This window comes from Bidens hawaiensis, unplaced genomic scaffold, assembly GCF_021521415.1.
Source record: "Bidens hawaiensis isolate Kalapana, Puna unplaced genomic scaffold, B.hawaiensis_p1.1 tig00043044_1, whole genome shotgun sequence".
In the NCBI taxonomy this organism is placed as follows: Eukaryota; Viridiplantae; Streptophyta; class Magnoliopsida; order Asterales; family Asteraceae; genus Bidens; species Bidens hawaiensis.
Genome location: NW_027497649.1, coordinates 22109 through 45393, shown reverse-complemented (window position 1 = coordinate 45393; position 23285 = coordinate 22109). Strand labels below are relative to the sequence as shown.

Below are 23285 nucleotides of genomic sequence, written 5' to 3'. Positions count from 1 at the left end.
GCTGTTTTGACATGTGCTGCTGCGTTAAACCCTTGCATAAATGTTGGTGGTGTTGAAGCTTTAATAGAAAAAATTTGTGATGAGCTAGAGTTAAACGACGATCAAAACCCCTATTATAACCAAACTTTAAAGAATGCTTTCAACACCACCTTGTCTAACATGTATGATGTTTACCTTACAAAATACGGGTCGTCTTCCCAAATTCATGACTCGTTAAGAGCTGTTGCCCAATCCCAATCCCAAACCGACCTTGAAATGGGGATGTACTACATGATTTGGGAAGACGCCGGTAAACGTCAAAAGGTAAACACCCCAAGCAGTGAACTTGGAAGGTATGGTGGTACCAACTTTGTGAAACACATGACTCCAGATGAATTTAGAAGTTTTGATTTGCTGGCTTGGTGGAGAGGTAAGGAGGATGAGTTTCCGATCCTCGCCGCCATGGCCAAAGATTTACTAACGGTCCAAGCTTCCACGGTAGCTTCAGAGTCTGCTTTTTCTGTTTCTGGCAGGGTTATATCGATTAGGAGGACTCGACTCACTCCACCAGCTGTAGAGATGTCTATTTGCTACAAGGATTACTTGGACTCTTTAGATAGGGCACAACATCAACGCTCACTCGAGGGGGAAATGGACTATGAGGCGGGCTTGTATGAAGACGAGGTCAATCAAGGACACACTCAACCAATGACCGATGAAGAAGCCGCGTACGACGATTACCTAAGGAATAGCTCGGGATCGGGTAGCGATGAAAATAATGAGTAAGAAACAGCAAGTTGTTAATGTAATCGTGTCTAAGCATTCTTTAATGTTTGTATTTTTGAGTTACGAATATGCGATAACGATTTAATGTTTGTATTTTTAATGTAAAAGCTATAAATGAAAGTTATGTATTTTTGAGTTACGAATATGCGATAACGATTTAATGCTTGTAGTTACCGGTTTGCCTTGTAGTTACCGGTTTGTTTATACTGTGAAAAAATAATGGTTATTTAAAAAAAAAAAAAAAAAAACCGGTTAGACCGGTTATCAAAAAACCGGTTAATAAAAAAACCGGTTTATTAACCGGTTCTAACCGGTTCCCAACCCGGTCCTAACCGGTTTGACCGGTTATGGTTTTCATACACATTAACCGGTCCGGTTATTAACCGGTCCGGTTATTAACCGAACCGGTTTTTTTCCTGGTCGAAAAAAACCGGTCCGGTTAATAACCGAACCGGTTTTTTTTAAAAAACCGATTTGTGCACCTCTATCCAAAAGTAATCCCAAACAAGAAATGCGCATATTAAGAACAAAAATAAAAAAAAAAATTAAGAAACCATGTAAAGATTACAAATTCAACTATCTTTCCAAACATGTATATGTATATATCTTGCAATCAAAAAGATTTAAAGAATCCAGCCAACAAACAATATAAAGATCATTACTATGAATAATGTAGCTTCTAAAGTCAAAAAGAATGAACAAATTAAATAACTGAAACGAGTAACTTTACATATTCTTCAAAACTTAACCTTTTTTTAGCTACCGGCAATCAGTTGACCCGAACGTATCCGCAAGTCCAGACGGTTTAGATGGAATACTCGACTGCGTTTCACCGAATGAATCATCAAACATTCTTGAAGTGCCTTCATCCGCCTGCCATCTTTGAAGAACTTGAGGAAGACTCATATGAAGATCAATACCATAACTATCTTCCTCTTCGGATTGTGATGGTTTCCATTGTTGTACTAACGGGCCCAACACGTTAACTGCATGACCCATGTCGGGCCTCTGATATGGCTCACGTGCAGTACAGTGGCCCGCTAACTCTGCAACTTTGTATATGCTTTCTAGTGTTTCTTCGTCTTCGGTGTCGAGCGTTTGGTCTATAGCTTTTATTATGTTTTCTTTCGAGATAAGAACCCGTCGAAACCATGTCACCAAATGACTTTTGTCAACAGGCATAGTGTCGTCTAGGGCTTTTCGGCCTGTTATCAGTTCCATTAATACGACTCCAAAGGCATACACATCCACTTTTGTAGTCACTCTTCCGGTAGCTACATAAAGCCCGTGGTTATCATTTAGCAAATAATCATAATCAAATAATTAATAGTAACAAAGAAACTGTATATTATGCTTACCAGCATATTCAGGTGCGAGATAACCAAAAGTTCCAGCTACCCGAGTCTCGAGAGAGTGCTTCCCATCAGGGGCATTTTTGACCAAATCAAAATCTGCAACTTTGGCCCGCATATCATCACCGAGTAGGATATTAGACGGCTTTAAATCTCTATGAATAAAACTTGATTGGGCCAAACTATGCAAATACTCGACCCCCTCCCGACATCCAAAGCTATCGACACCCGTTGTTTCCAGCTAAGCGGGTCGGTTTTATGTTCCCGCCAGTCAAACAAGTGTTGACCTAAAGTTCCTTGAGGCATGTACTCGTATACTAAAAGTCGTTCGTTACCGTTAATACAATATCCGAGCAGAGCCACAAGATGTCGGTGTCTAACTTTGGTTAAAACCGCAATTTCGGCTTGAAATTCTTTTAACCCTTTTGTTCCCATTACACCCGATTCCATTCTTTTGACTGCTATCTTGGTCCCGTCGTGTAATTCCCCTTTGTAAACGTCCCCGAATCCACCTCTTCCTAAAACATTTTCATCACTGAAATTGTCGGTGACTTGTCGAAGAAGTTGAATGGAAATGACCACATTACTCCCTTCAAAAACCGACATTTCGGTATGATCACCGCTGCCTTGACTCTGTAACTCGCTAACAACGTTTTGAGCATTAGAACCACCGCCCATTACACTCGCTTTAACCATTTCCTTACCATGTTCCGGATCTTCAACTTTCCCAGGCTTTTGGTTTTTCTTTCTAAGATAACATTTATAACTCACAAACAGCATAATCGCAACAAAAACAACAATACTGACGACAATCCCGACAATCGTACCCGTTGAAACCGAACTCCCTTTTCCCGTCCCATTTGAACCACTCCCACCAGTGCTCCCAGAACCCGGCCAGGACCCTGGTGTCCCACCCGACACATTTTGACCCAACAAAACATTACCTGTATGCGTAAACTTAACCCGTGGTGGGAACACAGGTACCGGGCCAGAAAGATTATTGTTCGACACATCGATAAGCTGCAGATCCGGTAACAAAGTCAAACTCTCCGGGATCGACCCAACCAAATTATTATCATTCAACGACAAACTCCTTAACGAAGTCAAATTCGCAAAAGCAGGGGAAATAACACCCGAAAACCCCTGTCTCCCAAAACTCACACTAGTCACATTCTTCCCAGAAGAATCACAACTAACAAAAACCCACTCCTTGCACGCATCATTCCCTTTCCAAGACTGCGCCAACGACATCGGATACCCAACCGCCCCAGCAACCTCAAGCAACACCGTCACTTGCAGGTCGCACGGCCCGGGAACCGACAAACAAAAACTATTCGTATCCGTCCCCAATTCAGTAAGCACCCCAGTCTTAAACACAGGCAACGGACCCTGCAACTTATTATTCTGCAAAGTAACATTAACCAACTTCGGAAGACCCATCAACGACCCAGTTACCAAACCCGTTAACTGATTATCCCTCAGCTGCAAATCGAACAAAACCGTGCAATTCGTAAGGTCCGGAATCACACCCGTAAACGAATTCGCTTGTAACCAAACTTGACTCACTTGGGTCATTAACCCAACAACCTGAAGCGAACCCGATGCCCTTGTAACTGATTATTCAGCCACAGGTTTTGTATCTGTGACCCTGCGAAAGTTAACGGTAACGACCCGGTTAGGTTATTATAAGATAGCCTTAGGTTTTGTAAATTCAGTAAGCTGTTGAATATATCCGGAATTGAACCGATAAGGTTGGCATTGCTGGCTTCAAAGCTTTGTAAGTTGTTGTTTAGGGCTAACGATTGCGGTAAGACCCATGTGGAAAGCTGTTGGTTTTCGGAGATGCTGAAGTCCTGTAAGTTGTTGAGACCCGAGAAGAGGTCGGGTGGGATCGAAGTGAAGTTGTTGGTGTCGAGAGTGACTTGTTGGAGGAGAGTGAGGTTGGCTAATGATGGGAGGGTGCCGGTGATGGAGTTGCGTTGGAGTGATAAGGTTTTGAGTTGGGTGAGAGATGGTGGGAGGGTGCCGGAGAGTGATTTGGACTGGAGGTTGATGGTGGTGACGCGGTTGGAGTTGTCGCAGGTGATGCCTTCCCATTTGCAGAAGGTGGTGGTGGTGGTCCAGGAGGGTGGGGTGGTGGCGAGGGAGGAGATGACGGCGGCGTCGTCGGCGGTGGTGGAGAGGATGAGGAGGAGGAAGAAGGTGGTGGTGGTGGTTAAGAGGTGGAGGTGACGGTGACCGGAGTCGTGAAGCACCATTGTTGGTGGTGGTCGGAAGCGGCGGTTTGTAAGGAAAAAAGGAAGAGGAAAATAGCGGGTTGGTGGTTAGATTGGTGTTTGATAGTGTGGTGTACTTTTGGAAAGGTCCTTTAAGTTGTAGGGTTTTGACTGGATTGGACCGAGACGACTGTTTCTGGTACTGGTATCGATTGGTGCTAGTATGGTTGTAAACTCACGACTAGGCATCGAGTAATTGCTACAAAGTATGGTGTCGAGGCGACTTTGTTTAACTTCATCTGGTAACTCGGAATCGATAAAAAATGGTCAACCTTCACCACAATTGGATCTAGTTGGTCAACTCAAACAAATTTTGACTTTAAAAAATTAAATATAATTTGTATTTCTATAACATTAAAGATTGACTATCAGTTTTTTAATTAATGATTTTCAAATTTTAGATACCTTGGTATTTAAGATGTATCTTTTTTATTTATATTGATATTCACGTATTTTGTTATAAATATTAGTAGATTTATGATACTTGACATATATATAAGGTCTCAAAAATAAGTTTCTTTATAATTGACCATGTCAGAGTACTCACCGCATAAACCAAGTACGTGCAACTCCCTAGTCGACTGCCCTGGGAGCGCCTAACAACTTTTGCAACCATGGGTACCGGTAATAAATTCGGTACAGATTTGGTACCGCCGATATTGAGTTGGTACTAAGTTTTGAGTTTTTGGTATAATACTGGTATTTCCTGAATTTTGCATGAAATATTGGTATTTGTGATTTTCGATACCGGTATTTTAGGTACTAGTACGGTACCGATCTCATCCCTAATTTGACGGGTTAGGTTAGAACTTAGAACGAAAGATTTTTAGAATTTTATAGTGATTCTATAAATTTGTGGTGAATTTTGTTACTCGAAAAAGTTAACTTTATTAGGAAGCTGAAAATTGTTAGGGTTGTAAAGTTGGGGTTAGGTTAGAATGAAAAATTCTAATGGAATTTTTATCTTAGGAGTGGTTTAGAAGAATTTGTTAAACTTTGAGCAAATGAATCAAGAACAAGAACACAATATTTGTGGAACTCTTTAAACGACAAACAAAAAAAACTTAATAATACTAATACATTGAGTGATTGAACCTAGGGTATATATAAACCCACAATTCTAATCTTATACTAACTCAAATACACAATTTGAATCCAAAACAAGTAGGATTAAATAACATAAGACTAACTTATATCTTATAATAATAAACTAATTATTATATTAAATATTCTTTAAGGTTTTAGGAGCCTTCAATCTGGTTTGGTGTTGGACACGTTTAACAGAAACAAGGTTAATGCTATTAATTTTCACAGATAAATATACGTGGAAGTCTTCACCATATGTTTCTAACGATAGAAGGAAAGAAAATTTAACAGAGAGGACGCAGAAGATAAGCGATGTGTTAACTAGTACTTTACCTTTTTACCTCTTAATTTATAGAAATTTCATAAATTGTTTTCTACATTAAATCTACATCTCTATTTAATATAAAAAATTTTAATTTTTGTATAGCTTCACTATTTATATTTCTAAAATTTAAAAATTGTACTTAAGCATTCTGGTTTGTATGTTAAGACTATCCTCATCACTGAACGATTGAGGAAAAAAGTAAAAAATAAATAAATATTCATTTAATCACGCGACCAGTAGCGCCATTGGTTGACCTTTTTAAATATATTTGTAAGGCACACGAGATAGTTTAAGCCGATTAAAGAATTCATCATGTGTCATCTTTTTTCCTTTTGAACGTCCAATAAAATATTATATATATTTTCAATATTTACCCTTTTATCTTAGGCTTTTTTTTTTTTTGTAAATTTATACAATATTTACTTTTCAAACCCCTCATCTTTCTTCATATATTCCTCAAATATGTTTTTTTTACTATTCCTTTTATATATTTGGATGATAAACTCTACTATACTAGCAGTTGTTTTTAGGAGGCGATAATTCCTACAGTGGTTGGTTGTGATTGTTCGAATACATGTGAACTTGATATTGTATTTTTAGATATCTAGCTCCTTTTTTTTTTTTTTTTTGCTGGTAAAAAAGAAAAAAGATTTCTAACTCATTCTAAATAATTTTACTGCTGCTATTGAGGTTTAAACTGATCTCATTGTGTCAATGTTGCAGGCTTTTATGGATTCATGTTGATGACTTAGTGAATATGTTATCTGAAGCCTTATTGAATCCATCTTATAGAGGTGGAAATTTTCATAGTTTACAAAATTATGAAGTTATTAACCTGTCCTTAGCTTTCAGGATTAGTAAATGGAACCGCACCAAATCCTATTCATCTCGCTGAGATGTGTGAACACCTGAGCTCGGTCATCGGCCAACCCTCATGGCTACTCGTACCCGACTTACCTCTCAAAGCAACCCTGGGAGAAGGGCTACTTTGGTAATTACAATCATATTTGCATGATATATCTGTTTAGTTTTAATATGTTGGATCTAATCATGAAGATGATAGTATTTTAGACTTAAATTCGGATATTGACCTTTACTTTTAATTAGTGTTTGTTTGTTTTCTTTTATGTTCGTTTGTATTCATTTATGTTCGTTAGCCGTTCGGTTAGAACATGAAAAAGAAAATTTGTTTGTTTAAATGTGTGAACATGAACAAGCCTCGTACGTGTTCTTTCGATTCATTTTCAGGTCTATCTGTTTTTTACTCGAATTTTTTTCACTTAATCCAGTATAGAAAATTATGAAAGGGTTCTTAGTGGATTTGAAGCAACTGCATCGATAAATCATTGCTTAATACCACCAAGGTATTTGAAAAGATGATTAATCATTTTGATAAGTTAGACAGTTTGTTGAAGGTGTGTTTTAGTCTCTTTTTTTATATATTTAATTGTCTTAAGAGATTGGAATTCAATATGTATGTGCAGCAGAGGTCGATGTCTTCTGTTACATTTAAAATTTCTGGTGTTGAAAAATAAACATAAAATTCTTGATATTTGCCTGCTCCGTATTTTATCTATTTATTTATTTAATTTCAGTTTAATGAGTTGCTGTTTGTTTATTTGTTTTTTTTAATGGCAGGTTGTAAAAGCTAAACAGTGCTATAAGCAATGGGGTATATAGGTGGTCATGGCATTGTGCACTACATAAATACAATCATAGTGGATTTGATCATTCTTATGTTGAAAAATATGAGTTACAACCTTTTTTGGACTAGATTTGTTACTTTTCTCCCTCTTTGGATGCATTAGGTAAAATTAATTTTTTTTATGTGTTTTTCATATGTTAAACATGTTGATGATTTATGTTATTTTTTTTTTGCATATATTATGTTAATCATCTCACCGCTTTATAAATTATATCCTTTTTTTTGCATATCATAGACTCCTCAGGCAGCAGTTGTATATTTTCATGCACTCGCTTTGCTGCAACAGGTATGACAATTGATTGTTGTAGTTTTGCTGATTGTAATGCTTCTGAATTTTTTGGGTGTTCATAGGGCTGTAAGTGAACTGACGCAAACAAGATCTTGTTCATATTCGTTCCTTAAGATCAGAGAAACGAGCACAAATCCGAATGTAATTTTTTAACATCTGGAATGAATTTTTAAGTGACACAATTTATTAATTTTTGCAGTTTTCATCTTTGAAAAGGTCACATTCCATAATACACAACAGAAGTCGGATTTTTTGGTTCAGTTCGGTTATAAAAGTCGATTTGGTTTTCTCGATTTTTGGAACATGCAAAACTTAATCCTAATCGGAGGGTAGGGGCATTTAATAATCTAATCGGACTTGAAGAGCTCGAAATTTGATTCGAATCAAATTCGAATTTGTCGGTCCGAATTGGGCTTTTAAAAAATTTGAATTCTATTATGTTCGAATTCGGTTTAGTAATCAAATTTCGAATCAAATACAGATTTATAAATTTTAAATTTGATTGATTCGAAATTCGAACTCAATTATACATTTAAATTATAAAAATAATAGGAGGTCAATATTGTCTTTTTGATAAAAACTATTAAAATTAAGAGTATTAGAAGTCTTAATGCTAGGGGTTGTAAAGGATTGTAACTCTTAAAGCATGCCATTGATTGATCACGAATAAGAGAACTATGTTCGTTTAATTGTTCGTGTTTGATCGTTTGTTCAGTTAAAGTGAAACAAATATAAACAAAGCCAGATTGTTCGCTACGTTTACATGCCTATAAATCAGCCCTTTAATAAATGACCACATTTGCAAATAACATATACATTCATGGTGCAGAAATTAAGGGTTGTCTATTCATCTATCACAGAGGTTTGATATTACTCCAGTCAGTTTTGTAAAATGGTTAAACGCATCATGATATGTTCAATAGAAAAACTTTCTGGACCATGTTATTGCATTCATTAAGTTGTTGAAAACTGTTTGGTTAAAACAATGAAACTGAGAAACTTTTGCTGAATATGATACCAATACAAAACTGTCTAGACTATGTTATTGTATTAATTCATTAAGTTATTGTTACATTATTTTGGCTATAATTGGTTTACAATCAATCAATTGCTTCTGGTTTCATAACAAGATTTAGATAAAGGAAAGTTTTGTTGGCTTATGCAGGCTTCTGCATTAAAGAGAGAGAGAAGCACCACCCGGACTTCCTGTAAAGTGGTTTGGTCAAGCTTCATTTGATGCACAACATAAGGTGAGTACTAGCAAAGCGGCTAATGTATCATCATTTTTGTGCAAGTAATCTCCGAGACATGTTTTATTTGAAATAGGACATACATGGTGCAACTCCAAAAGAAAGTTATTGAGTGATGCATTATTTGGTGAACTTTAGCAAACAAAAAAAATATAGAACCAATGTTTGGTTGGGACCTGTGCACGACAAGTTTTGCATTTGATGTTACAACCCATTTCTCACTTTTAGAGTATGTTTGGTCATCTTGAATGTTATTGTGAAAAGCGGCGATGCCTGTAGGTAGGAACATCTTGCAGTGCAACTTATCTCTCACTTTTGTGGTATGTTTGTTCATTACTCATTAGATTGTCTAAATAATATATATTGTTGAACACTTTAACATCATATGGGTTTTGTTGTAAAGACCTTCTTAATCCTGTTAGTTTTATGCCTTTTTTTTTTTTGCATAAATCTTAAATTATACCACCATTTGTATCAAATTTGTAGCACTGTGATTCTTACTTTAATCTACATGCATTTTTGTATTTGATTATTAGAAACTAAAGGATGACAAACTCTCGGGATATCCAAAAGAACAGAAGAGGCTAACTATATTGAAGCAAAAGTCAATCTTGAAGCATTAGATCTGCAACAAACGTGTCTTTGTTTGTGATGTAGCCTTTTTTTCAGCAAGAGCTTCATTGCCCATATAAAAGACTAAAGATTTGATGAATGAACTCACAAAGAGCGTTACAAATATAGAGTATTTGTTAGAGCATCACTTCATGTTTATGAAATTAGACTTCATGTTTATGAAATTAGGGTGTTGTGAATTAGTTACTCTGGGTTCTCTTTTACTATTTTTTTTGGTATGCATGATAAGTGAACATTTAATTTATGTAAAAAGAAATTTTTGGATGAAATATTCACGTAAATTTGGGTCATGTATGTTAGCATAATAAGATTATCGACTCTGCTTGTAATGTCATTTTTCATCTATATATGAACGGGTCCCCAATGCTCGCGGAGGTAGGAGGTGCAACTTGTCGCCGCCGCATCGTGCGGGTTACCTACTAGTAAAAGTATATGCACCACAAGACGCGACCCGCTGGGGGCGAAGTATAGCCTATGCATCCCCCCCCCCCCTTATCTGAGGCCCCTAGTTTTCGTCCAAAAATATGAGCCCACCTGCATTTTCGTTCAAACTTCGTCACTTACGACCCACAACCCAAATTTAATCCGGCACCACCACCCAGATAATAAAAGGAAACTACATCTAGCTAATCAGATTACAATTAAATCGGATCCAATCATCCTATGTCAATGACGCTGAGCCCTTCTTCTTTTTTTTTTCGCCAAAGAAAGTTAAGAGCTTTAAGCAGCTTTAAAAAAAATGGCAACTTTCTTGTGTGTTAGGCCACCGCACTCTCCAATTTAAAGAGTCCTGTTGCCCTTCTCTTGCCGGACTATTTTGCGTTAAGCTGGCCTACGCTGACTTCAAATCCGGGTGTTTTTACGGAAAACCATACCGGTGGCTTTTATTTTAAAAATTATGATTTATTTTTATAAAAAGGTAGGTAGTTTACTCATCACTTCCTTTCAAAAAACAGTTAAAGTTGCTATGGAGATACTTCTTCCTTCCATAACCATTAACGATAGCATCTTCCTTTGTAAAACCCTAATTTTTGTCAAACCCTCCGCCAGAAACCAATCAACTACAAAACCCCAATTTTCTCGTTCACACAAACCATTAAAAACCATCTCTGACAAACAAAAAACAGTCCAGTTTGATGATCTCAATCGAAATTGGCACCTCAAAAGGACTCTGTTCGAGAAGCTCAACCATAAAGACTCAGACCCAGTTCGGGTTCTCGAAGCCGATGGCGATTGGACCAAAGAACTCTTCTGGGCTGTAGTCGGATTCCTAAATCAGACCTCCAGATCAAGCCAAGTCCTCAAGGTCAATTTTGTATGCTTTGATTGTTAACTTAATAAAATATTCATAAATGAACTCATTTGGGAAAATTGAGGTGTAAATTATGAGTTTTTCTTGTTTTGTAATGCTGTAAATATTGCACACCAGGTGTTCGATAAATGGTCTAGTAGAGACGAATATTGAGTTGGGTGAATTTTGATATCTTTGATTGGTACTTTTTGAATGTTATCTTTAAAGTGAATCAAAAAGGGAACCAATTTGGGAAATTTGAGGTGTAAATTGTGAATTTTATCATGTTTTGTAATGTTGTAAATGTTGCACGCCAGGTGTTCGATAAATGGTCGAGCAGAGACGAATCACGGGCTAGTGTATTTAATTACGAGAGAATTGTAAGGTTATTGGTTGATGAAGGACTAGTTGATGTTGCAGTGTTGGCTTTAGAAGATATGAAGAGCATTCATGGTATGCAACCGTCGTCCGAGATTTACAGTTTGGTTATCCGCGGATTTATTGAAAAGGGTAGATTTGAAGATGCTTTGTCTCATCTTAAGGTGATGGAAGATAATGATATGAAGCCTTATACGTCGGTTTATAATGGGTTAATCAAATCTTATGCGAAGAATGGCTTGTATGATGAGATGGCAAAATGTGTGAAGAGAATGGAATCAAACGGATGTTTTCCTGATCAGTCGACTTATAATTTGCTAATTAAAGAGTTTTCGTTTGCGGGATTGATTAAGATGATGGAAAGAACGTACAGGATTGTGGTCTCGAAAAAGATGGATCTTGAAGGTTCTACCGTGGTGGCAATGCTCGAGGCGTATGCAAATTTTGGGGATTTGGAGAAAATGGAGAAGGTTTATAGAACGGTTTTGAGGTTGAAACCGCGAGTTTACCTGAAAGATGATTTGGTTCATAAAGTGGCTAGTGTTTATATAGAAAACTACATGTTTTCTAAGTTAGATGATATGGGTATCAATCTTTATTCAAGAACCGGAAACAGTAACGTTGTTTGGTGTTTAAGAATGCTTTCTCACGCTTGCCTTTTGAGTCGAACAGGAATGGAGTCTATCGTGCGTGAAATGGACTACAGGAAAGCTAAATGGAGCGTGACGATTGCAAACACAATGTTATTTGCATATGCAAAAATGAAAGATTTTAGACACTTTAAAGGTGTGATCTTGGAAATGGCAGCTCGAGATGTGAAACCCGACATTGTTACTTATGGGATTTTGTATGATGCACATGGGTTTGACGAGTTGGATTATTGGAGAAAGAGGGGATTTTTTATGGATGTCGTGGAGTTAAAAACTGACCCTTTGGTTCTTGTTGCTTTTGGAAAGGGAAATTTTTTAAAGATTGTTGAAGAAGTTGACCATACAAAGAGTCAAATTTGGAGTTATGAGCATCTTATTGATTTGGTTAAGCTGCGTCAACAATGCATATGATGTCTCCTCGGGTAGATTAAGTGAATATTTCCTATGTCGGCTTGGCTGCGGGTGTAGACGAGCCAAGCTGGGATCGAGTCTGACTAAGCTCGAGTTCAGTTCATTCAACTAAGAGAGTGGCTCGAGCTCAGCTTGTTTCAAGTTTGTTGTGTCTAATGTTCGGGGTCGGCTTGTTTCAAGTTTGTGACTGTGTCTAAAGCTCGAGCTTAGTTTGTTTATTATATAATTGTTTTTATTTGTATATATAGTTATGTTTTATATATTTATAATTTTAGCCTTGTCATTTTTATGTTTTCAGTAGAAGTGCAGATGAAACTGCTTACATCTTCTTCTAAGGCAATCATTATTCATTATACACATGATCAACACAATATTAAATATTAATAGCCTTATATAAGTAGCATATCGAATTCGATGAAGGGTCGAAAGCGTAAGAGTTCTCAGTGTTGCACCCACCAGTACCACCAGTCATGGCATAATGGGATCCTAAGTGATCCCAATATCGAATAGGCGACTTCTTCCAGGCTCTGCTCCCGCAACTGTGAGTCTCAGCAGGTCTAGTGTTGGGGCTCGACGCCAACATATGTCTCCTATGGTTTATACAAATTTCGGCGACATAACAAGTGTAAATCAAAACATTTTCATTACTCACTTAAAATACTTATAGTTTTAGAAAATAAGGACATTCACAATGCCAACTGATTTATCTAGTTATCCAAACGTATGCGAAAGAGTGGCAACCACACCAATACTGCCATTACAAGTAATATAAAGGTTTATTTATTTATTATTATTATTATTTCTGACAAGTGAACACGCACATTCTACTCTGATTCTATAATTGCCTCGCCTACACTCCTCAAGATTAGAACCACGGGCCACAACCACCTGAACACTTGGTTGGAGAGTACACCACTTTACACCAGGATGTCTCTTGAAGACACAAGTAATATAAATACTCTAACCAATCTTGTCAAACGAAGTAGGGTAAATTACGGTTATCTTCCTTTTGATTTGGCCAAGTTCTCGATTTTGTGGTTATGTTTTTTGTCATTTTAGTCCACAAGACCAGTTAGCGATATCAAGGATCAATTTAAGGAAATAACCATGAACTTCAACAACCTAAATAACAAGTACTATAATGATTGCTAATAAGAATCTTGTGCATGTTGATGGAGATCCAAGACTTACGAACATACATCACATATAAATATATAATAATATAAGATATGCTCTATTCCTTACTTGAACCTTCAAATGTTAAATGCCTTCTTTAGCAAACCTTAGGCATTTAAAATGACTAAATTTTTTGTTTATGAGAAGGAGAGAATAAGTGATTTAGGAGGAAACACTACTAATCTCAAGCATATATAATCCTCCAAAATCCCTTGGATTAAAATTAACAAGCCATTAGTTTCTTAATTTGGCACACAAATACTCACATCTCATTTGAGTTTTCATTCATGGCCATTGAAGAATCATGTTTAGAGACTTTGAGATCAACATCTATGGCACCACCTGTTCACTACATTCTCAACATTCAACAGTTCTCTTTATTAACAAAGCAAAATGTCGAAAGATACGAATCGAATGAATTTGAAGCCACGGGCTACAAATGGTACGTTGTTTTTACTCACTTATATTTCTAGTTAATTAGTAAAGGTTTAAGATCGATATTATAAGTTGAGCAACGATAAGATTTGTAACATGTAGGAAGTTGGTGATTCACCCGAATGGCAACAAGAGTAAAAATGTTGGAGAATTCTTGTCTGCATACCTAGCCATGGCAGACTCAAACTCTCTTCCTCTTGGTTGGGAGGTCTATGCAACTTTCAGGATATTTTTCTTGATCAAAACAATGATAATTACATCATACTTGAAGAGTTGAGGTAACGGCTATGACATATAATTAATTAAGTTTTCTTGTATTAGTAAGCGGTTTAGTAAATCACCAATCACTTCGGATTTTAGTTGAACTACATATAAAATACTAGGCGGTTTATTTTGCATACAACTCTTTTCAATAAAATTTATATCGGAATGTCAACAAAAATCTAAATATAATTGCGTATTTAGATTGAAAAAGAAAATAAGTATTTAAGTAATTGAAAAAAACTCAAATTTATATTTCAAATGAAACATGGGAAAAGAAAAACGAAAGAAGCTCGATATTGCGTCCACTCCTCCTATTATCAGGCGAACTCCCTAGTTTTACATATAGTTCTAGATATCAACTAGAAGTCGTTACCAAAAGACTTGTAGCCTATCGGTATCAAGGTCTGTAGTAAAGGTGTTCCTCCCCAAGTGGTTGAGGTTCTAGTCAAATGAGGGTGTGTGAATTAGCCGTTCTATAAAAACTAGAAGTGATTGGTGCTTTCCTAATCCACCTAGTATTACAAAATTTTCATAATTACTTGCACGCATGCAGATTACACTGCAGATGAAATGAGTGAAGGAGGACGATTTCAAAGACTGAGAACGGAGCGTGGCTTTGATAAGTTCATCAGTCTTAAAGAACTTGGCAATTCTAACATCGGGTACCTTGTTGGAGACAAGTGTGTGTTTGGAGTCGAGGTATTTTTGTCTAACGAGACAAGTAAATGCAAAACCGAGTGTTTGTCAATGGCGAAGGATGCAGTTTCTTACAAACACATGGAAGATCGACTGCTCAAAACCTCCATGTGAAACTTCTGACATATTTAGTGTCGCGGCTCACAAATGGTAAACAATGAATTTAAATTCCGTATGCTTATGTGGTTTTCTTAATCACGTGTAAAACTAAGTAAGTAGTGGGTGAGGGATCGACTTTGGACCCCTCGACGTTCATCGCTCCCTTTGGTACTTACTTAGTTTTGCATGTGATTAAGAAACAACCGTATTGGTAAACCACCTAAACATACAAAAAAAAAGCGGTAAACAATATTAATGATCATATAACTGTGTTTACAAAATACTTTGTATCATGGCATGCATTTATACAGGAAGATACTCTTACATCTTGGTGCTGATGGCCCCCACATATCTCTTAAACTAGCTCTTGCTGATCTTGAAAACCTTCCATCTGGAACCGAGATACTTGCAGAATTTACTCTTCGTATGAGGGATCAGTCGAACACAAGACACAAAGAAGCTAAAGGTAAATGCATCTCATCATTTACAATGATGTGTGTTATCAACTTCAACTGATTAGTTCATATCAAGGTCGAGCTCAAAGTGGTTCATATGTAAACTGCAGCTAGTAACTGGTTCAGTGCTTCGGAACCGGAATGGGGCTGGCAAAGATTCATTTCACATGCCACATTCGTCAGATGGTTTTTGTTTCAAGTTGTTTTCTTTGTAGAGGCAGATGTTGTCATCCATGGGGAGAGGACTGTTACATAAGTAAAGTTAGTTTCTTCATAATTTGTTCAATATAAGTATAAATAAACAGTATGCATTCATATTTATATGTGTATGTTATTAGAGACACACCAACTTCATAGTCAAAGTGTTATTAGTATTCATCAATTTCATCTTTGTTCACATCTTCAACTTCTTCTCTTGCTCAAACACAGCCATCATCCATCTTACGAGGGCATATTAGGGACACCCAATTCCCACAGTTATTAATTGTATGATTTGAATATTTATTTCCTAGTCAAAGTGTTATTAGTATTTATTTAAAAGAGTTTTAGGTGTGAGCTAAATGTCTAGTTTAAATGTTAAGGTTTATCTAGTAGAATTATTTAGTTTAATCGGTTTGAGTTTTGAGTCATAAAAGTTTGGGTCTTTATGCTTAGTATAAAATATAGGTCTAGGGTTGGTTTGCTTGTGTTTAGAGTCTGAGATTAATAACGGAAGAGTTGAAGCCGTGTTAATTAGAATCAAACTCGTGCTTGTGTTTTGTTTATCAATCATAACTCAGGCCAACAATTGGTATCAAAACAAGTGTAAATCAAAACATATTTATTACTCATTTAAATTAATAACTATTGCTTTAGAAAAATAAGGACATTCACAATGCCAACTAATTTATCTAGTTATCCAAGCGTATGCAAAAGAGTGGCAACCACACCAATACTATCATTACAAATTACAAGTAATATAAAAGTTTTTTTTCTTTTTCTACCGGTGAACACGTACTTTTTACTCTAATTCTATAATTGCCTCACCTACGCTCCTCAAGATTATAACTCACAGGCCAAAACCATTTGAACACTTGATTGGAGAGTACTACACCACTTTACCACCAGAATGTCTCTTAAAGACACAAATGATATAAACACTTTAACCAATCTTGTCAAAAGAAGTAGAGTAAATTACGGTTTTCTTCCTTTTGGGTTGGCCAACTTCTAGGTTTTGTAGTTCTGTTTTTTGTCATTTCAATCTACTAAGACCAGTTAGCGATATCAAAAATCGATTTAAGGAAATAACCATGAAAATTCAACAACCTAAATAACAAATACTATAATGATTGCTAATAAGATTCTTGCGCATGTTAATGGAGATCCGAGACCTAAGAACATACGTTACATATCTATATTTATACTATATATAATGCATGAGTGACGATCATCCTAAATATTAAGAGGTACATTCATTATTGCATAAAGTACAATCAATAACGCAAACAATTTTGAAAAAATAGGGTTGATATAGTCTTTGCTCACTATAATGATATAATTTAAATTTTTAACAATTTAGTTTGCAAAAATACTTACAATAATGGTCCTTAAACTTAAGGGTAAGCTTTGTTAACTTATTAAATATTTACGCATTTACCCCCTTTTCTAAACCAACTGTCGCACGAAGTTTTAACGATCATAACTTTTTTGCATGTTCAGGATAGGGCTTCCTAGAGACGTAGAATTAAGGTTAAGGACCCGTAGAAGGAAGGGTTATTTCTTGTTATAACTTTGTATTATATTATTTTCAATATTAGTATTTTCATTTTATATTTATGGTTATTATTATTATTATTATTTAGTCTACCTATTATAGATGTTGCTTAAATGTTACCACTGGTTTATTGTTCCTAGTATAGTATTTATATACTACTATTCTCTTTTATTTTTATTTCGTATTATTATTATTATTTTATTTTTCTTATTTTTTTATTTTTTTACCTACTTATTTTGAGTTGGGGTTCTTACTGGAAGCAACCTCTCTATTCTTAGGGATAGAGGTAAGGTCTGTCTACATCCCACCCTCCCCAGACCCTACAAATAACGCTAGTTATTTGTGGGATATGCTGGGTATGATTGTTGTTGTAACTTTTTTGCATGTTAATATTTTTTCTTAAAAAATTACACCATAAAAACGATCATTTTTGTTCTTTTTAATATGAGTATGGTATTATTATACTTTTTAATTTTTAAAAATAATTGTTACGTGACAACCATTTAGGTCCATGGCAAGTCAGGTGGGCTTGGGTCATGTGTCATACCAAGTTACATGTACACCGACAATAGTTATGCGTCTGATGCCGCATTACACGCATACTATAGCTGGGCTATGTGTGTATGACTGTGAGGTCACCGTTTACACGTTCAATGTTGTCATTTCAGTCCACAAGACCAGTTAGCGATATCAAGGATCAATTTAAGGAAATAACCATGAACTTCAACAACCTAAATAACAAGTACTATAATGATTGCTAATAAGATTCTTATGCATGTTGATGGAGATCCAAGACTTAAGAACATACATCACAAATAAATATATAATAATATAAGATTAAGAGTGGATAATGCCCATCCTCTATTCCTTACTTGAACCTTCAAATGCTAAATGCCTTCTTTAGCAAATCTTAGGCATTAAAAATGACTAAATTTTGTGTTTATGAGGAGAGAATAAGTGATTAGGAGGAAACACTACTAATCTCAAGCATACTGAAGAGGTAGGTCCCAGCAGAGCCCAGTTAGACTCACAGGACTCACCTTGAAGAGAGACGTCTGCGCAGAAACCAACTGGAACCGCGGGACCCACCATGCTCAGAGACGTGACGTCCTTACGCGCAGTACGCAAGCTGTTCCCGCAGGAAATGCCTCCCAATGGTGAAGTACTCCGCCTGTTCCCGCAGCTGCGGATACAAGCCATCAGGGAAGGCCACCCGCGCAGCAAGGCTACACGCACAAGGCACTTAGCTCTCAATAATTCAGTAGTCACCTGAAGGAATGAGCAAAGCCGGGAACAATCCCGCACAAAGGCGGGAGGGGGAATACTCCCGCCCAAATGAGCCAGTCTGTACGATACTGGAAGATCTTTTGTACTGTACCTGACGAGGTATGGGCAAAAGATCTGACCAGAGATACGATAGCCCATTGACAACAGTATGGCGAGCAGCATGCTCTTGTACTGTATGTCACTATTAGCCGCTACCTACTCACCAACTCCTGTCATACCACGTGCATAGCCTGCAGTTGGTGGAAAAGGAATAGTACACAGCAGGCCTGGTCACTGTCAGTCGCTGCCTACCCACCAACTACCAGCATGGCACGTGCGTAGGCCACAGTTGGTAGAACAGGAATACTATTCAACCGGCTATACCCTCTTGGAAACCTACCTTCGGCTATAAATACCCCAAATGGTATGATCATCTCATCTTATCTTGTATCTTACATCTTATACCTGATATCTGCTCTAGCAATCTCTTAATATACACTTATATTCAAGAGCAATCTAGTCTGATTCTCACGTCGGAGGGTGGTCACAAGGAGGTACCCCCCCTTCTCAGTGACAAGCCCACGGTGTCTGTTTTGCAGGTTATCAGAAGAACCATCTTTGCCGGGTCTAACCCCTCGTGGGAAACATCTATTTAACCCCCAGATTATCCGTAATCTGCCCGTGGGTCGATTAGTGTTTCTTCATTGGCGCCATCCGTGCATAAAAGCTAGAACTTCATTTCTTTTCAGTTTTTTCAAACTTCTGGAAAGATGGTTAAAGAAACTCCGGTAACCACAACCCCAGCTACTGAGGGGAATACCGGCGACTACACAGTTTTTACGAACACTACCCCGGTTACCCAAGCCGGGGCAAGTGCAGTAAATTTTACGAACACTACCCCAGTTACCCAAGCTGGGGCAAGTGCAGTAAATAATCGCTCACTGGGATTCACCGATACCCAGTTAGAGAGACAACGAACGAGGCTCCCCCACCAAACACTCGATGAAGTTAAAGCGTGGGCGGAAGCACGTCAAAAAGAATTCCAAGCTGAGTTGGATGAACGCTTACGTTCACTCCAACAGCCTGAGGAATTCGGAGAGTACTGGGACAATGATTCGGAGGAATCCGATAGTGACGCAAACCCTCGTTATAGGGCGAAAGGGAAGCGTAAGGAAATGGACTCCCAACCGAGAAGGCGTTTTGGAGAAACCTTCAAACCAAAAAACGCAGGTGGAAACCCACGTGACTTCTCCAAAACATTTACACCAACTGCTGCAAAGGCGGGAACGTCCAAATTTGCAAGGGACATTGCGGAAGCGATCGTCCCGAAAAGTGCCAAACAGATGTCCAACATCGGCACTTACGATGGTATATCTGATCCAGACGATCATTTGAACAGGTTCATAGCGGGGGCAACCGTCAGTAGTTGGACGGAACCTACGTGGTGTTACATGTTCCAAATGACGCTTGTTGAGGCAGCTAGAGCGTGGTTCGATCGTCTACCGGTCCACCACATCTACGATTGGGAAGACTTCCAGCAGAAATTTAGCCAACACTTCAGCCAACAAAGAAAGTATACCGAAGAGCAATGGACAATCCTCAAATGCATTCGAGAGGAAGATGAATCTTTGCCAGACTTCATCACTCGCTTCAACTCAAAGAAGCTAAGTCTGGGTAATATTAGCGAAGATCTTGTTCGCGCTGCTTTCATCCAGGGCGCGAACGACCCAGAGCTCATCCGCACCTTAACGGGTAAAGATCGCGTGCCATCCACATGGGATGCCATCATGACAGCAGCTAAACGCTTTGCGGAAACGGAGAAGCAACTGGGTAGAGATCTCCCCCAGAGCACAAACCTCTACACCCAGAAAACAAGAGAAGACAACGTCCTTACCGCCCGACTAAACAAAAAGCGGAAGCTAGGCATTTGGCAGTCAAGGGTAAACTTTGACACCTCATCCGGCTTGCAACATCGGTTAGGCGGAAGGGATAACGTACAGTCGAACCAGAACTCCAGATGGACGCCACTCACCAAAAGCGTCACCGAGATATTCGCCACTGAGGAGCTCCCATGGCCAAAGGCTCCAATAATCCGACATCGTCACAATGCTGATAGGAGCAAATACTGTGACTTTCACAGGACAAAAGGCCACAACACTGAAGAATGCACAGACGTAAAGGACATCGTCGAAGCATTTGTCAGATATAGGACGCTCGCACACCTCGTGGCGTAACGAACGCTGAGCAGGCTGATGCGTGTAGAACCCCAGCTGGGGAAAACACGAATAAAATTGCAGCTTCAATGCCGGAGACAACATACTGCGTAAACAATGAGATCCCGAACCAGGTGCATATCGGCTCGATGGCACTCCCATCCCAACAACATGGAAGGGAGCTCAATTACACAGTTTGCATGTAGATCAATTCCAAATTTGTAAAGAAAAGGCCCAGAGCCACTTCTAATGGAAATGATTCTCCTTAGAACATCGACGCTGATGATTTTACATTTATACTTATGAACTTTCCACACGGATATGCCGGTCTTCACCGCATACATAAGTGTGAAAGAAGTCGTTGCGTGGGGAAGGCGGCAAAACCCGCATAAACCCAAAAAACGGCAAACCTTCACGCAGGTCAGTTGAAGGGTAAAGTTCAGTCATCCCACTAAATGAAAGTGCCGGTCTATCCGCACGAATCATGATAGAGGAAACTGAACACTAACCTATTAACAACCGCGCGTCGAACGGTTAATTTATTCAACACGGATATGCCGGTTTTCACCGCATAATTACGTGGAAAGTCGTTGCGTGGGGAAGGCGGCAAAACCCGCATAAACCCAAAAAACGGCAAACCTTCACGCAGGTCAGTCATAGGTAAAGTTCAGTCATCCTACTAAATGAAAGTGTCGGTCTATCCGCACGAATCATGATAGAGGAAACTGAACACTAACCTATTAACAACCGCGCGTCGAACGGTTAATTTATTCAACACTGATATGCCGGTTTTCACCGCATAATTACGTGGAAAGTCGTTGCGTGGGGAAAGCGGCAAAACCCGCATAAACCCAAAAAACGGCAAACCTTCACGTAGGTCAGTTAAAGGTAAAGTTCAGTCATCCCACTAAATGAAAGTGCCGGTCTATCCGCACGAATCATGATAGAGGAAACTGAACACTAACCTATTAACAACCGCGCGTCGAACGGTTAATTTATTCAACACTAATGCCGGTACTCACCGCATAATTACGTGGAAAGTCGTTGCGTGGGGAAGGCGGCAAAACCCGCATAAACCCAAAAAACGGCAAACCTTCACGCAGGTCAGTCATAGGTAAACTTTGGTCATCCCACTAAATGAAAGTGCCGGTCCTAACCGCACAAATCATGAGAGGAAACCGAACCTATTGACAACCGCGCGTCGAACGGTTAACTTATTCAAAATACTTTAGAAAATTTCTAACAGAAGGATGAGGAAAACCTCCACGCAGGTTAGATGTAGGTAAAGTTTAGCCATCCTACTAAGTGTATGTGACGGTCCTACCCGCACAATCACGAAAGAGGAAGCAAAACTTCAACCTATTATCTACCACGTTCAAAGGTTAACTTATTCTAAACACTTAGAAAATTTCTAAAAAGATGAGGAAAACCTCCACGCAGGTCAGATATAGGTAAAGTTTAGCCATCCTACTAAGTGCAAGTGACGGTCCTACCCGCACAATCACGAAGGAGGAAGCAAAACTTCAACCTATTATCTACCACGTTCAAAGGTTAACTTATTCTAAACACTTGGAAAATTGCTAATTTAAACTAAAGTATGCATGAGCAAGTCATATAACGTTTATAAAGCAAGTCATCCAGTGAAAGTAGCGGTCTTACCCGCACAAAGATTTATATTTCATAATATTCATTACAAGAATGGCCGGGTAACTACCCGCCTACAAGAATATAAATCTATACAAGCTAAACATATCCTAACAGTGGGAAGGGATCTTCAGGATCAAGCTTCAGGACCACTTCCACTTGGACCAGCACCATCAGTAGAGCGTGGCGGTTCAAGGAAAGCTTTAAGGATAGCTAGCCCATCATCAGCAGCAGCAACTTCGTTCACCTTCTCCACCACCGGATGCGGGAAGGCGGCATACTGATTCACTGCTTGGTCATAAACAGCTTCAGTATCCACATCATACAAAGGGAAGTTGGAAGGCGGGATGCCTTTCTCAACGAACCCTAGACCAAGCAGAAAGCCGGCCTTTTCCCCATCCTCATGAGAAGCGTTGAGGGCTGCGCTCATGGCATCGTCGTATGATGTGTCCGTGAAGACTCGATGCACAACCTTCAAAAAAAATATACAAGTATCAAAACCTTTTCTATTTACAAAGAAAAGCGTGAAGACATTATGAAGCTAAGCTTACCTGAGACAACGCTTCTCGAAGAAGCCATTCCTTGGTAACCAGAGCTTCCTGGAGGGCAGCTTGAGCTTGGTTACGGGCGCGTTCGGCTTCACTTTTGTTAAGGTTGGCAAGCAACACTTCTTTAGCCGTAGCCTCTTCAACGCCCTTTAGCTTCCGCTCAGTATGGTCAAGCACCCCCCTCTGGCCCAAGATCTCTTGGAGCTTTTTGGCGTCTTCCATCGCCAAGGCATCATGAGCCTGTTGGAGCGCCTCTAGTTTGGCTTTAAGTTCCTCATTCTCGAGGCGTAAAGGCTCAGCAACAGCTTCAGCCTTGGTGGCCCTC

At 38.5% G+C, this 23285-nt stretch overlaps 2 protein-coding genes and 1 pseudogene across 3 annotated transcripts; 2 read left to right on the top strand and 1 right to left on the bottom strand.

Moving 5' to 3' along the window:
• Positions 1-1336: 1336 nt before the first annotated feature.
• LOC143594073 (receptor-like kinase TMK4) lies at positions 1337-4375 on the bottom strand (annotated as a pseudogene). The gene is made up of 2 exons (XR_013146255.1): positions 2124-4375; positions 1337-2039 (listed from the first exon to the last, which is right to left on the bottom strand). The product of XR_013146255.1 is annotated as a receptor-like kinase TMK4 (transcript).
• Positions 4376-10648: 6273 nt separating this feature from the next.
• LOC143594072 (pentatricopeptide repeat-containing protein At4g14190, chloroplastic-like) lies at positions 10649-12673 on the top strand. Its single transcript, XM_077073478.1, has 2 exons — positions 10649-10987; positions 11290-12673. Exons 1-2 carry the CDS (start codon positions 10649-10651, stop codon positions 12409-12411), a joined length of 1461 nt encoding a protein of 486 aa, XP_076929593.1. The 3' UTR covers positions 12412-12673.
• Positions 12674-13874: 1201 nt separating this feature from the next.
• On the top strand, positions 13875-15792 carry LOC143594070 (uncharacterized). Its single transcript, XM_077073476.1, has 5 exons — positions 13875-14029; positions 14125-14222; positions 14840-14966; positions 15393-15547; positions 15647-15792. The coding sequence occupies exons 1-5, from the start codon at positions 13875-13877 to the stop codon at positions 15790-15792; spliced, it is 681 nt and encodes a 226-aa protein (XP_076929591.1).
• The last annotated feature ends 7493 nt before the right edge of the window (positions 15793-23285 follow it).

Coding starts and splice junctions, on each gene's coding strand:
- LOC143594072 (XM_077073478.1), top strand. CDS start 10,649: ATGGAGATACTTCTTCCTTCCATAACCATTAACGATAGCATCTTCCTT. Junction 10,988..11,289: donor GATCAAGCCAAGTCCTCAAG/GTCAATTTTGTA, acceptor GTTGCACGCCAG/GTGTTCGATAAATGGTCGAG.
- LOC143594070 (XM_077073476.1), top strand. CDS start 13,875: ATGGCCATTGAAGAATCATGTTTAGAGACTTTGAGATCAACATCTATG. Junction 14,030..14,124: donor GAAGCCACGGGCTACAAATG/GTACGTTGTTTT, acceptor TGTAACATGTAG/GAAGTTGGTGATTCACCCGA. Junction 14,223..14,839: donor CTCAAACTCTCTTCCTCTTG/GTTGGGAGGTCT, acceptor GCACGCATGCAG/ATTACACTGCAGATGAAATG.